Below are 16,109 nucleotides of genomic sequence, written 5' to 3'. Positions count from 1 at the left end.
GTGTCACACAACACAACAAGGGTAGAACAATAGTTTGTCTGTCACCACATGCGGGGAACGTTTACCCTGCAAGCGAACTTTTTTTTGCCCCTTCAACCAATTGTGTTTTTGACAAGGCTGGTACCATAGACATGATTGCCATTGAAAAAAGGGATAGGCTCCACAGCCATTGACTTACTCTCGAGGTATTGCATATAAAAACCGCCCATTGTGATGGTGCTGTTGTTGGCTCTCACTAAACGTGACCAGTGGTGAAGTCGACGATGTGTAAGGTTGCGGTTGCTGTTATGACTGGAGGTTCAAAAAGGCGGGAATTCAAGCATATAAGAGCTTATTGTGAGGCGGCAAAGACGGTGGAGAGAATGCAGAGCATGAGAGGGGATGTTTTTATGACCAAAGGATATCAATGGAGGAAACGCGAACAAAATAAACGCTTGTCTAGATCAAAATAGACGACTGATGCCGAAGACAGGGTTTAGCTCCGAGGACGAACTCCAGGATCGAGCGTTACAGCGGGTAGAGAGGATGGATGTGGAGGTCGTAAGGGATGTCAGGAACCGAATTGCAACAACTGAAACAGGCCTTGCAAGTCTTGAGCGGCTGTTGAGGGTGGAGGAGGGTCCTGTTAAGATTACTCGATTCGTTGTGCCCAGAGTCAAATGAAGCTCAAACGGCTGGCGTGAAAGATGAATTAAGAGGGATGGAGAAATTGAAGGAGCTGGAGGGTTTTTGAAAAACAGGAAAAGACGAATTTGAAAGGACGAGCAATGCGGGAAAAATACACAAGGATAACCTTAGCTGTGTTGAAATATCCGTCTTGAGTAATACCTAGGTACTGAGTGTATGTACATCCATCCGCTGCAGTCGAGTTGAGCCGATGGAACGGCGAGACGTGTGTGCCTTTATTCCAGACAGCTTTTTAGCGTGGGACCGGGGGTGTCTGGAGACAAAGGACGACGCGCGAATGGAGGTAGATGCAAGCAACGATGCGGCTCTCGAAAGAGTGTGACCCATCTTGCTGTGCTGGCCTACCTGGTTGCCAGTTGATCAAAACCGCTGGCGACTAGGCCACTCCACCGCAACACATGGAGGATGCAGCAAGCAGGCGATCTCTCTGATAAGTCTCAAAGTTAACGCCTTCGGCCACTGGCGTACCTCAAAAGAACTTAGTAGGTTCCTATTTTCCGTCTCAGTCCTTGCTCTGCAGCTAGCTGAACCCTTTCTCGCGGGTCAATGTTTTATTTTCCTGTGTTGTCTCCATGTTGTCATTCTTCTTTGGCGGCCTTATGTGGCCATCGTTCAAACTTTATATTGTTGTGATCGCTTGCCCATTTCTCTTTGTGATGGTTATCTACAGGACAAACGTAAGCATGGTCAGGGCTTTGTATCCGGCCGAGTACTTGAGAACATAAGAGCATGGTCTGGAATGAGGGGCGATGGGGCCAGTAAGGGCCCCGTTTGTGAAGCTCATGCAGACATGCGATTGAAGATGCACTGCGACATAACAGTAATTTCAACTTGCTTTAGCTTCAAGTCAAGTGGCGAAGAGGAGATCACCGTAGTGGTCCAAGGCGGGTAATTCGTTTCTGTTGCCAGGCCGGACGTTCGAAAAGCCCGGTAGGTTTGAGAGGGGCAAAATCGGTAGTAGTCACTCTGCCGCCGCAGAAGCAGCTTATACCTACTGTCCTGCAATTCAACACCAGACAGACAGAGCAACCAACAGATGTACCTGACTCTGACCACCATCCATATCTTGACGTCTGAGATCTCTGTTTCGGCGGCCACTAATGCACAGCAGTGAGACCTTTGGAGTACTGTATCAGTACCGGGCTGTCTATGAGTACGTAGTATTTTGTGTCCAAAGAAGGACGATGAGCTGCAGTGAGGGGCAATCCACCTTGAACCCCTCCTCTTGAGCCCCGAGAGCCCCGGTGGCCGGAGCTGCTGCAGGACCAATTCGAGCTGTCCATTGTAACCGCAACTAATAATTCGAAGCGAAAATTATCAGGGTCGGGATTGGCATATGCTAGGATCATATTCTGATCCTCGCCAGTCGCGCGCGAAATGGTCGGCCGTGTTGTGCGGCCTAGCCTGATGGCTAGAGTGTCGCGCTGGAGCCGAGCAACAGCGACTCAGTGGGAGCGGGCCACGTTCTCTTTCAACTTCATGTGGCGGTTAAGATCATGGCCGATCCGCATACGCGAAAAGGCACATCAATAAGAGCGCGAGCTTCTCATATTGCTCAGCTCAGGGACCTATAGGGCTTGTCTTTGTATGTAGCGATGGGCGCTTCCAATCTTGGCCATCGGATGTGACAAGGGCGTCTAATCTTCAGTTCGGAATAGCATCATGAAAGCTGTGACAGCAGCGCTAAACTTTCGAATACGACTCCCGCTATCAGTTCTGTCATTCTTTGACAAATGTAGGTAAAGGGTAACTAGGAAACAAATTCAACAGTGACACCACCCAAAGCAGGCGAGGACAGTCCACTTGGATGCTTTCCACATCACACTCCCCAGGGCCTGGAGAAAGGGTCGGTGAAGCAAGCAGCGCGACGACGTGCATGAACAGTACAGTCAGTGGCTGGCCCAGATATTCAACGACACTGCTCTCTCAGACCCTTCCACCCCTGCCAACCATGCCCTGCGCCATGCATCCACAGGCGTGGGTGTGGGCGCCGTTAGGGCTGTTCCCAGCAAGCAGCACGCAGGAAAAAGCAACAGAGCTCTTGTTAACTGTGGCTCGAACATGACAAGAACGGTGAAAGCGCCAAGATTGATTGGCTGATCGCAACAGCCTCTGCTCAAATGTCTTGGGGATAAAGACGGGGCTCTGAGATGAGTGTAACGAGGGATTGGTTGATTTCCATGTACTTTGGGACTATACATAGAACTGGATGACAAGAGAACTTTTTTCTCGCCTTTGTGCTTTAAACTTGGTCAAGCCAATTTCTCTAGTGCGATCCAAAGTCTACCTACCTACCTACTCATATGGATGGTACTGTGGCAGGTACAGAGTTTTGAGGGAACCGAAGAGCGCGGCCTGTGCTGAAGGAAGCCAACGTGTCGAAGAGGGGGAAAGGCAGCCCATAGAATGTCCGAACGCCGTAGTTGCCTTATTAGCTACGCCAGGAGGGGTAACGTATGGAAACGAATGGCAGGAAGAACCCCAATAGAAAGGAAGTTGAGGCAAAGACTAAGGCAAGGTAAGGCAGGTGCGGACAAGTTTGGGGTCAGCCCCTACTAACCTCATGCATAGATGTGTTGGCAATGCCGTTCTGTTGATAAAAACAACATTACATTACTTGGGTCACTCTATGTACTGTCTGTCCTGCACTGGAACCTCGAGGCAACTTCCAATGGCTGCATCTTGTCTCTGCACAGGCTAGTCGATAAAGAGTACCGTTGTAGGTATAGTACCTACCTTACCTTTCGGACATCTCACCCTGCTGATGTACAGTACTGTATATCCATGGGGGGTGGCCATCTTTCTCACTCCATCTGCGCCGATATCAAATCCCAGCAACGTCGCGAGTGCATCCATTTTGAACGAAGTTATCAATCACATGCGGCGAATCAGCGGTTTCACCATGTCAGGTATCGGATATCTGGTCCAACAACACCTGCATTGCCCAGTTTCTTAGTTACTTTACTTACTTAGGGCCGAGCTAACGACAAAAGCATATTCGACGGTAAACAAACGACCTGCCAAGCATCTGCAGGACTGATATCAAGCTGCAGGACGTGGCAGGGATGCTGCTAAAAGTCGTCCCTCGAAAGATTCTGTGGGTTTTGTGGAGGTACAAGGGAGCCCCCATGCAAACGCGAGCCATGACGGAGCGAGCTTGGTTGAGCTTTTCAACGTCGAACAACGATTCGACAATTCGAACTCTTCCAGAATTTCTATCTTGGGTGCCGCTAGTTAGCTCTGACGTGACCGTCCAACCGTCTCAGGCAACCCCATGACATGTCGACACGTCCCAAGATGCTGCCCACCAAACTAGAACATGATGGATGGAGATTCCGAATGTTTTGGGTCTGGGTCCAAACTTCTTGTACAAACAAACAAGTTAAATTCGAAACTTTGATAACCGCCAGCGACGAAAAGGACTTGACGCATTGCACTTTTGCGAGCTTTGTCACCTCCAGCGTATCGCCAGTTGTGATGCATGCGGCGGCGCCTATGCGGTCGGGAGCAACAACGGGCAAGAGGCTACTACTATCTTCCCAAACCGAATCATGGTAGCTTAGCATGGCTTTGTTACTCCGGCAGCAACCCTAACAAGCGTGGGATGCTTACTAGGACTGGATCGTGAGATCTCCACGTCAGAAAAACTTTGAGGGTTTGCTGGTCCCATGTGGCTATGGTTATGGGTGCCCCACGAATATGATTGCTCCCCTTTTTTGTCGACCTCAGCCTCATGTTTCCCGACAAAGAGAGCATTGGGGAGAGGCGGGGCACCTATCTACTTCAAAATTGCTGACATGACGGACGATGACGGCAGAGAGAAGAGCATTAATAAACAGCGCGCTATTGTAATACTATATGTGCTCACATGCTAAGCCTTTCAAGCTCCGTGACAGCTGTCAAACTAGTGCTAGTGAACCAACCGTAAGAGCGAGCTATTAAGCCATAAGACTTCTTTGAGGTCGGATAAACATGCGCAGCTTGGGGCCATTCATGGTGGCTACAGGCCTGGCCTGTGGAGGTCCCATGTTACCAACCAAGATATCTTATTTCCATAGTAGGGACATGAACAGTGGTCTCTCTCAAAACTTGCGAAAGTTCACACTTATCTTCATTTATCATGGTAAAGGCCCACTCGATGGGAACAAGGGTGCAGATATTGTCCTCTAGAAGCATTGATACCAACAGCAATGGCAAGAATCACAAATGATTCACGTAAACTACATAGGCACCTGGTATCAAGCTCTGTGGCCACGGTCACCATGTAGCCTGGACGGCCCTGGGCCTTGTTCATGGTCTTCAATCCGCAGGTAAGATGACAAGATAACATATTACGTATGATCGGTAGTACACTTTGTGGTTTTCAGCAGGGTCCAGCTCGGTTATGTCTTGCCGGCCGATCAAGGTGCATGGGCCTCTTCGGGTTGACGATACTGAGGACTCTGGTCTCGAAGGATGACACAACTTACAAGACTGTAACCATCTGATCATGTATGTACTGTCGAGGACTATCTGAGACAACTACTTCAACGCCCCTCGTGTTCGAGGCGGGCTCGATCGACTTGTTCTCAGCTCAAGCAGCATCTCCCAAACGAGACGACATCCGTAGGGTGGTCTTGGACCGTAGAAAAGCGCTCTCCGCTCCAGTTTAACTCCGATACTTAATGAAGGTCAAAAGGTCTGATATACTCATGTCTGTTTGGCTAGTTTATGGTAAGGAATAATGCACAATGTCGCTTTCCAGCGTGATGTAATATTACCCACGTAGCTCCTCTCAAGGCGAAGCCAGGTGTTGCGTTTTCTGCTTTCAAATCCCAGTTGCCTTTTGTATCACCAGAGTTACAAAGTTACAAAAATAAGAGAGCTCACTTGAGTCTCACGATATCAGATAGCGGGATCCAGAAGTCCAGTACTGGTCGGTTTTGTTTCAGGTGGCAGATGACGATTTCATACCGAGAATGCTGTGACACTGGCTCAGCCATTATTGTAAGATGCCCTCGATGCAATATGAGATCTGAAATTGAATCCAAGGTAATGCAGAGCCTTTTGTTTGTCTGACGTTCCTTATCGCCATCAGCTGGAAGCCAATGACTCTTGGTTGTCGTTAACACACAGAGCCCAGATTGTTCAGCGTGGACAGTTCCCACAGCTTCAATATCATTGACATGATGTTACTTGTACCATGTTGATTCATGAGACACTTTTTTATCTGCAACGAATGAATGCTTGGCAAGTCAAATCCTAAGTCTTGATAAAAGTGCTGTTCACATAGAGAGTGTTCACCTGGCTCTAGAACTAAGCCAGGAACTTATGATATGGCCTTGGCGGATAATAGTATGACCAATAACTCTTTGACTGTGTTATTGAACTCTTTTTTATTCTCTTAAGTAGTTGCTAGTAAAGACTGGACTTTAAGTGAGCACCTGAGTCCTTCATATCATGGCTTCGTACTCAGTATTTCACTAGACAGAGCAACGATGAGGTTTCATCCTCATGCGCAGACAAACAAAGCCACTCAAACCAATCTCATTCACGATTTAAGGCTATTTGCTTGTGAGTGGCTGCCATGCTGTTGATGAGGACAAGATGGTTAATCATGCTCCCTTCTGTGAAATGCTGCCATCTTGGATCTCGGGGTAAGTTTATACCGATTTAACTCTTACAAAGTGTAGCTTCAAAGCAGACTTCCTAATAACACTGCAGAAGAGCCTTTTGAGGATTTAATTGCTGGTTTCGAGATGGAGTGTCGCGGGTGGGAAAGAGAAAGAGGCACAGTTCATTATTGATCTCCTCTCAGTAGAAGACAGTTAAATATTGAGCTCGGTAGGAACTAACTACCTTAGTGGTAAGTATTATCTTGAAGTTCCAATTGAATTCTATCTATACTTTTAGAACACATATCTTTATGCGGGCTTGTAGAAATTGGTCTCAATTCCCCATGTAGGTCTCAATTCAATACGATTTCTGTGTTTAGTATTACACGATCAAGTTATAGTGGAGCAATGTTCAAGCACTCAATATCCCAGAAGTATATGACTCAGCTGGACATACAGCCTTGGTTATTTGATCAAAATGCATGTTAGCTGCACTGTTACTCTGTCATGTCTGTTGACGACACGACATGGCGCCATTAAAGTCGGCTTGTGTGTGAAGAAGCTGAATGCCCCCCCCGCGAATCCACTGATTCTGACTCTGATTCATGCATGCACTGCGGTCCATGTTTGTTCGTGTGCTGTATCTCTGATCCAAGATGGATAAGCCTAGTTTGTCCAACCTCGACGACGCAGGTTCCATGTCGTGCCTTGGCTTGCTTGGCTACCAAAATATGTATCTCTGTCCAGGATAGATCACCACAGAGTTGGTAGATCTGTGTGCCCAAGCAGGCAATGCATCAATCCTCGGTATCTCATGTATACGCCCTCACAAGATTCCCAGCATATGAAGTACCTTGAAAAGTGACATGTCTCAGCTGCATGGTCTCTCTTTTCTCATGGCTTCCAAGCCCCATCCTGCAACACGAGTGCTACTTTATCTAGAAGCCATGTTTGGACGAAAAGTAACTCTGCATGGCCTCCACTTTATGCTGCGGAATAACGTAGACCGGATGCACGGTAGCAACTCGATCCTCCTCATCAAAGATCTGTTCACCATCCATATACGGTGTCACAGACCACGAGTCGCCTGTCACATCTGCCTCGTGAGGTCGAGCAACATCCAAGTTCCACTTGTGCTGCGCTGCGCTCAAGCCAGAAAGTACATAACATGTGTGGTAGGCGTCGGAGAACCTGTAGTCGGGCTCGAGTCAGCTCTCATTCAGAAATTCTAGATGCAGGGCCACCAAGTTGCATACTTGCTCGGTTTGTCTCTCAGACCACCCCGCTTAGACTGATCTTGACAGCAACAAAGGATGTAGCGGATCAAGCCGTCACGGCTGAAAAGGCTACCCTTGGCCGCAGGGAGCGCGTGGCCGCCTGAATTGGCCTCTTCCCCTCCAGGGACGGACCCGGGTCCCTTGAGTGCAGCCTCGATGAGGGGCCAGCATCCTCCGACCCAGTGACTGTAGCAACCGTCAACTAGCTTATTGGTACGACCTGAGAAACCACCCTCTGGGGCGTACTGTCTCGAAGACAGCCAAGAGATAAGCAGTGGAACATTGAGATGCCTACAGAACAGAAACATCAAGACAAGGTTAGCATGCGATGCACCGCTTCCATGTCACAACATGAGTGGTTAGACAAAGGGAGAAGCATACCTCGGGATGGAACGATGTGGAGAATCAAGAATCGAGAGGCATCCGAGAGCGCAAAAGGCATATGCACCATGTGCTTCGATGCCCGGCTTTGCCGACACGCCTCCCTCGTGCGTTTGGCCTTTACGGTGAATGATCAGACGGAGTCGTTGCTTTGGGATTTCGTGCGTCACTTACATTGGTGTACATAGTCTGCAAGCCCAGTGAATAGGCCAGTGTGGCCAGCGGATCGTGCAGGAGAGTCCTGTGATAGCTCAAGAGGTAGATTGAGTAACGATATGATGACGGCCGCGCAGTAAGCCCCCCTGCAACTTTGTTAGAAGGAAGTGATCGTACATGTGTCCTTGGGGTTCACGGCATGAGACCGATGGGGAACTGCGGGCCTTGATCGCCGCGCTGCAGAGAAGAGTATCGGAGGTGTAGTGGTACAGCATGCACATACCTGACGTCCTCTTCGCCGCCGAGTGCCATCTGGAACCCTCCATCGGGCTGCTTGAGTGAGCATAGCCATCTCCACATCGCTCGACGGTCGATGACCTCGTAGGCGTCTTCACCGCCGACAAGGGCCAGCGACAGAACGGTTGCATAGGAGGTGGCGAGATGCGAGGTATGTCCGAATCCGCCAGCGAAGCCTCCATCTTGATTCTGCATAGGTCGGACGGTATCGACAAGTCTCTGGCGGTACTCCGTGACATCCTCTCCCAGGAGAACAAGAGCAGACAGACACCAGTAGAAGAACCAGGGCCGACTGGGGTCAGCGGGTGTAAAAGCGGCGGGCAGCTTTCCCAGCTGCTTATGCAGAAACTTTACATGGAGGCGACGGTCCAGATGGGGCACGCCGTGGGAGTTGCAGTAGTCGAATTCTTCGCCTTGAAGAAAAGGTAGGACTTCCTCTATCGTTGCATCCTGGACACGCGATGACTCTGTGGGTAGGCTATCGCGGATGAGAGGTTCAGTAGTGAAGAGAGGCGGTATGGAGAGTTCAACTTCGGGCTGTGGCGCTGTTGCAGCTGAAGCCATTCTTGTGTTTGATCTGATATTGCTGGTGACAGTGTTGTTGCTGTTGTTGCTGCGTGGAAATAAAACGCGAGGTCGAGGGCGTGTGAGACGAGAACGGGCTCTCATAACTCACTCAGTTGATGAACCAATACTTATATTATGTCCCGTTGCCTTATTTGCGTTGCTTTAACAATGACAAGTCCGGCTGATATTGTTCTCCAAGCCATGGTATCTCGCAATCCCATCTTACCCCCACATATTGGATTCAAGTGGACGATTTCGTTCCTGTGCCCAATAAGAATATGCGTTTGGCGGGGCATTCTCTTTGTTGGTTACTTTAGTCCCAACGACAGATCATGCCATGAGGTCGATTCCCTCGAATTTGTGTTGGTTTCAACATTGGAAACCCTATTATCTTGAGCTTGGATCTGATAATGGTCGACGCTGAACCGATTAGACTGTGGTGCTGCGGGAAATACGTGACTTGTCTGACTTGAAGAAACGTCAATGTTGTAGGTAGGTATTTGAAAAGACACAAACCGTAGGAGCTTGAAGCCACTACAGCTCTGAATACTTTCTAACATTAAACTAAAAAATACCAACAAGAAAGGTACTAAGTATAAGAAACTAAGAACAAGTTGAAAACAATTGCCTGAGGAATGGTCTTACTGTATCGCTTGGCCACTGAAGTTATGCATATTTACATACCCTACAGTCTTTTGCTTCCAGATGGGCTGGAGGTGAAGAATTGGGAGGTTGGTTTCCAATCTAACAAGAGCAATCTCATGAGAGTGTTATAGGGTCAAATCTCATTATGTGACTATATTCCATAATGCTGAAGGTATACTTGAATAGACTATTCGTAGGTTTCAGTGGGAAGTTGTAGGGAGTCTTTAATGTTCTTTTTTTGTCACTTAGACATAAGGTAGAAGACGAATTTCTCTCATGACATGGGTAGATACCCTCAGAAAAACTAGTCCAGGAAAATCATAGCATTATGAAAGTTATTAGATGTATTCATATCTTTTATTGGGTACGAAGTTGAATTCAGAATTACTACCTCCACTTTGCGTGTGGACAAAGAGGCATTCAATGAACTACAGTGTTTCTCAACTTATCAGTCTCACTTATATCGATTCGTAGACATATATCCAAGCCTTTCTAATACTTCTTGTCTTGGCATAGTTGCAAGTAGCTTGGTCGTGTTCAGTCGTCTTTGAGAATCCTGGCCCGTTATGGTTTCTGAGATTCACTTAAGAACCACAGACTCATTATCAAGCCCAGGTTTTCCCAAATTTAACCAGCAGCTGGAGCAATTGACTTTAGAAACACCGGTATCTAATGACGAATACCGTGAATGATATGTAGTATCTGCGAGTGAATCCATGGCAGAATCATCCACATACCGCTGGGAACCTTTTAAATGCGCAAGTGATCATGCAGGGTATCCTTCCAGAGGGAATAGAAAGAGGACCTATTATGGATTCACATCAATACTACAACTGTGATAGTTGATAACATCGACGCCAAACCTGTCTGTAGGACCCTCTAATTCTTGGTGTTTTGTAAGTCAGTGAGAGACCTCGGGTATAAGCCGAGGTGACCAGATATAACATGAGATACACAAACTCAAAACGCCCCTGACACGTATTTGAACGTGCTATAGCCAGCAGAAACAGCAGTTTCTAGCCAAAACATCGAGAGCTTGTCATCGGCCACCGTCAAACCATTGTACGCCACATGTGTCGGTCCGAAACAGCCAGAAAATTCTTGTTAGCAGGTTTTCTAGAAGCAATTTTTGCGTCGAGCATGGCTCTCTAGCCGTCAAGTACCGACGCTAGGATATTGTAACTTGCACGTCAAGGCGGAGGTAAGTTTCCGATTAACCTGGCCTTGTAAGCCTCAGAGAAGAAATAACACATTCAACATAAAAAAAGTGATGCGCTAGTTGACTAGTCGTGCAAGAGTTGTTCGGTTTCAAACGGCTCAGTTTCACACTACTGTTGCTATTGCAGCAGGACGTGATCATTTGCACATTTACGAGAAGTTGACTGGATTGACTGTCCCAACAAAGGTGAGACAAAAGACGGGACGACGCAGATCCCAAAATATTGAGAGACATACGAAAAAGAAAGTCCGACGCTACTCGCGGAAGTTGAATGAGTCGAGCGAGCAATGCCCTTCGAAAATCCGAGTTCTCGACCGACGTTTGGTCCGAACCGAGCCAACCCCCAACTTATGGTCTTTGGTTGGTGGGGGCGCTAATGAAGATCGATCAATTAATCGAGGGAGATATGATTGACCATTTAATGTTGTGATTGAATTGTCTAATTGATATGTTTGTGGTTGTGAGTCGGCATAGAAAAGACGTGGAATTGCGAGAGCCAAAGCTGTGTCGAGGACCAGGTATAAGTGTTTGCAGAATAATGGTATGGTGACTTGTCCAATCTGTTTAATAACCGGATAGCAAATAACAAGCTTGGGACAGTCTCACGTTCGAGCCCGGTTGATAGCCTTACCTCGTTTAGTAATTCTATATGGTAAACATATATCAGAATATAGCTGCGTTGTACAGGTCTGCAGGACCAACTGTATAAGCCGGCGGGTTTGCCGACATTTAAGGTCATGTCACTCTAGCATAACAAAGGGCCGATCCGAGGAAGTACATATACCGCGGAATCTATTATCATACGTAGTAATAAGAAACCGATCGAACTTATTCGATACACAGATAACGCTCTCCAAAACTCTGGAATTCCGCGGGAACAAAACACCACGAGATATTCTGGTGTAGTGGCATGGCATCTTGCTCCAACATGCACCCATGCAAGCTTAGCCTGGACATTTCCCGGTGGGGACATACCGGAACTCAAAGACCGGCTTGTCAAACCGGTCCGGGGCATATGCACGATATCATCCATGGTACGTAGCCGAGACAAGGACCTTGGAGCAAACAACTCACGGTGTCTGATCATAGAAGCATCAAAGAGATGTGTGAGTATGAGAGATAGAAAAGAAAAAGGACCAGTATAGGATATAGCGCTAGCTGCATCCAACAGTTTGGTACGGATAGTGAGGTTGGAAACTCGGATTTATACTCCATCAGAGCTCAGAGCCTCACTTATTTTAGTGCCCCCAACACCACATCGGACCCCGCGCTTAATTGATGCTCATGCAGGGAAAACCCACCAGCTGTGCGTATCCGTCCAGTCCAAGCAATATCCATAGACTACAAGTTTGCTTTTTCTGTGTTAAATCCTGGAATCTAAGCGGTTCACTCTGCTGAGTCAGTCTCTACGCAGCCTGTAACCTCGGCCTTTCTCGAGAGGTCCAAGAGCACTCACTCGTGCAACTATTTTACCGCTCTTCTCTTCTTCTTCTAACCTATAAGTCTAGTGTCGTCCATTCGTCTACTAAGTTAGTGTCCTTCTATAATTTTTTGTTCTTCTCTGCGTCATTGTGCGGAAAGATTTCAAGCCTTGTTGTATAACTTAACTACACTCTCACATATTGTTTAAACACGCCATGGCTACACACTGCAACGTCCTCCAACAGTTCACCCGTAACGAGGAATCAGAGTTCAAGGGCATGATTCATTATGTACCCAACCAGAATCGGTTGCTCCCATCCACTACATCCATCTCCAACCAGCCACGACTCCAGGCTTCTTCTCTAGGCCAATTGGATTGTCTCCCCGCAGAGCTTCTATTGTCTGTGCTTGAACTCCTCGACTTCCAATCTCTGTCCCGCCTGTCGCGGGTTTCTCTTCTAGGAAAGGATGTGATTGAGGACCTGCAGGTGTACTGGGAGACGGTCCAACATGCTCCCGAGGCTCTGGCTGTCTTGGGACAGACTCATCTTTTGAGCTACCATCCTGCTACCCTGCTTCACTCTGCCCTCCGGCAGAGCAGATGTGTCTCGTGTCTAGCTTTTGGGGGGTTTCTCTTCCTGCCAACCTGTGAAAGGGTTTGTTTTGAGTGTCTCTACGAGAACCAAGCTCTCCGGATGACGTCTCCGGCCATGGCGAAGGAGTGTTTTAGTCTCACTGACCATGATCTCCAACGCATTCCTGTTATGCACAGTGTTCCTGGCACTTTTGGTCTAAGGTTCCAATTCGTGCATAAGCAGGCTGAACGCCTTGTCAGCGTCAAGCAAGCAAAGGAACTTGCCCTAGAGATACATGGCTCGGCGGAGAAGCTGGCCAGACTGAGGCCAACATATCGTCCCGGGAGAACGTCCATGAAAGATGCTGCGATATTCAGGCACTTCCATGAGGCCCCTTTAGATCCTCCAGGCTGTGATCTCTCAAGACTACCGAGAAAGGCTGAGGTTGTAGAGGATGACTTTGGCGGAATGGCTTCCATCCGTTTCCCATCCCTCTCAGATGCTGGCACTGACAAAGGTATCCTTTGCCAGGGATGCCTTGTCACTTATAGCCACTACATGCAAGGAGTACTTCCTCAAAGTACACTTTCCGAGCTTGTGCCCGTGGATGTAGGGCCTTATCGACCTCTCCTTGCGCTGTTGACTCGTCTATGGTCCACAGAAGGATTCGCTGAACATGCACATCAATGCTATGGCGTGCGCCGAATCTTGGGACAGTAAGAGTCCTATACAAGGACAAAGCTAGAACAACCTTACAAAGACCTCAGCTGAGGTTTGTTGTCTCTTCTGAGATTTATCAACGCATTTCTTGATCTGTCCTGGCTGATGATTGCAGGATCCTCAAAGCCTTGTAGGGCTAGTATTTCTCACTCTTCTAACATCTCCTTCAACATGTCTCTCGTATGCTCATGTCAATCAGTCGCTGGTCCTGAACGCTGATGGTTCTCAAAAGTTTACTGCTATTCATAATCAGCCAGCAGGTTTGTTGTTTCTATCCGGTTGCGTTTATATACCCCATAGTTGATTTTAATGATAAATGAGTCAATTCATGCTTTCGGATGTGTAATCATGAATAAGTCATCAGTAAGTATAGACCTGATCTTGGTAGTAGGCGATCTTGTTATTGTATGACTTCAAGATAGATACTGTTATAATGTAAAAGAGAGTTGATACATCCAGGACTTCTATGTTTCTGTTCCCCTTTTCCAAGAAGATATAAATCGAGAGAAACGAGACCGATAAGTTTAGAGACATGTCATATGATAACCGAATATGTCCTTGCGTATCATCTAGCTTGAATCTGCCATACCAAAAGATCTGGTGAAGTAACATGATTTAGGTATGTGATGATCTGTTGCAACCTGGAGTCTGCACGCAAGTCTCTCTGTTAACCGACAGAGCGAGTAATTACACCATTCAATGACTGTGCTCTTTCAAGATACCAGTTTGCATGTCTCCACAATCTATTCCCTCCGATACTCGATGATAGTGGCTGGCACAGTGTAGTACGATGTGAAAGTATATTAGCAATGTCATAAATCTAATATGTTCTCTGTTTTCGAAGTATATGCTACCATACAGACTGCCATACTATGTGGTTCTGGGCAATGTTTGATTGTGAAGAAACGTGTGTAGAAACTATACGTTCTGTGACTGGAACTTCTCTTAGAACACTTAGTAGCAAACAATACAGTGTCACGGCTCGAGTACGTTTTGAGTGACATATTACAAACACAGTGAAACTTGGCAACAAAACCACTTGCCTCAGTCGAGGTATTGTGTAAATTAGATGAAACAATGATATAAACCTGAAGTCAATGGGCCCTGCTTCGGCCGCAATGAGCCTAGGAGTGTAATACACCTCAGCGTGATGCCATCAGCGTGATTCCTAATAATTACATAGGTGCGCCTCATACCATGAGAGTCAAGCCACTCAGAGGCATGTAGTTGAGTACGTTCTCCGGGGGAATGAAACAACTTCATAGCAAGCCAAATATGAGTCACAGCCTTTCGACGACTTCGGAGTCTCGAGCAAACTGATTCACCAAACACAAAGTGGTTGGAAGGTTCCAGACTAGGATGCATGTAACAACACATACATGCATATGTCCCCAAAGAACCATTATTAGCTACATAATCTGGCTCTATATCATATATGCACGCGTGGGGCTCAGCCTATCATGCTAGGTGAACAGCTGCAGAGCTGCCCAAATGTAATGAATACAGGAGCCAAAGAGCCTTGGGTTTACCTGCAGAGTATCATCCAACTTGATGAGTGAAAGCCGATACTATGCAAATTGTAACACCATGATGAAGATGTTGATAGTGTAGTGAGGAGATATACTATCTTGTGGTGGAGTAGTTATGAGTTGTCAATCAACAGTTGAGGTGACCAACGGCCACACTTGCACGACAACTGGTGATCTTGAGTGTAACTACAGAATCTGATGACATAGTATTGATCGAGTAGTACGAGTGAGACTACTCAGTGTTTCTCGTACAGCGGCTAGAGATCAAGGACAAACTTGACGTTCTGCATGCAAGAAACCACCGCCATGATGTGAGATACTTGGCACAAATCTCGGTTGTTAGCCTCAGGAATGAAGGATGGCTATAGTTTATCTTTTTGGTTTCATTTCTCAGAGCTGCGTGACCAGTTGATGGCCACTAATAAAGACCGCACCGGATTGATCCTTAGCCGGTGCAGGTGAACACAAACTCAGCCCCTCGTAACTTAGTAACTATACGACAGATCGACGTGGCCACGACATTTTGATAGTGCGCACGTACGCACGATGGTCTATGGGCCACGAAAGATGAGACCAGATGTTACAGAGGAGGGATTAATTAGGAATTCCGCGTTCCTTGCGTCCCCACGGCCCATGGCGGGGGGTGATCGGCTCGGAGATGTTGTGGAGGTGAAGCGGAGTGTCGGGGGCCGATCTCCATATTCTCGGCCAGCCAGATCAAAGGTAAAGAGAGAGAGAGAGACAACACGATAAGCGGCAGTATTGATTAAAGCCTCCTTAATTAGATCCGGATCCAGGAATGGAGTCGTTTGTTCCTCAGTGTTTGGTCAAAATCTTCACCGCCGAAGATTGTTCCCTGCTCTGATGAGCGTCAAAATCTACCCCTGCGTCAAAAATGGTCTGATGGCAACAGAGTTACCAATAGCCGGCGCATCGAATCCATCGACTGTGGAACTCCCGGAAGATACGATGCGGCTACTACGGACAACTACCAACTATGGCTACATCTGTTAATCCATAGCCTTGGCCAGACCAATCGT

The 16,109-nt window shown here is 47.4% G+C and overlaps 2 protein-coding genes across 2 annotated transcripts; one reads left to right on the top strand and one right to left on the bottom strand.

Moving 5' to 3' along the window:
- Nucleotides 1-7,219: 7,219 nt before the first annotated feature.
- FTJAE_2928 (farnesyltransferase subunit beta) lies at nt 7,220-8,956 on the bottom strand (the record flags this gene model as incomplete). Its single annotated transcript, XM_037349171.1, has 5 exons — nt 7,220-7,472; nt 7,538-7,849; nt 7,940-8,057; nt 8,114-8,241; nt 8,379-8,956. 5 exons carry the CDS (start codon nt 8,954-8,956, stop codon nt 7,220-7,222), a joined length of 1,389 nt encoding a protein of 462 aa, XP_037210043.1.
- A 3,504-nt stretch (nt 8,957-12,460) lies between these two features.
- FTJAE_2927 (uncharacterized protein) lies at nt 12,461-13,540 on the top strand (the record flags this gene model as incomplete). The annotated part of the gene is made up of 1 exon (XM_037349170.1): nt 12,461-13,540. The coding sequence occupies one exon, from the start codon at nt 12,461-12,463 to the stop codon at nt 13,538-13,540; it is 1,080 nt and encodes a 359-aa protein (XP_037210042.1).
- Nucleotides 13,541-16,109: the final 2,569 nt, after the last annotated feature.

Source organism: Fusarium tjaetaba (genome assembly GCF_013396195.1).
Source record: "Fusarium tjaetaba strain NRRL 66243 chromosome Unknown NRRL66243_c0000059, whole genome shotgun sequence".
NCBI lineage: Eukaryota > Fungi > Ascomycota > Sordariomycetes > Hypocreales > Nectriaceae > Fusarium > Fusarium tjaetaba.
This window is presented reverse-complemented; position numbering and strand designations above follow the sequence as displayed.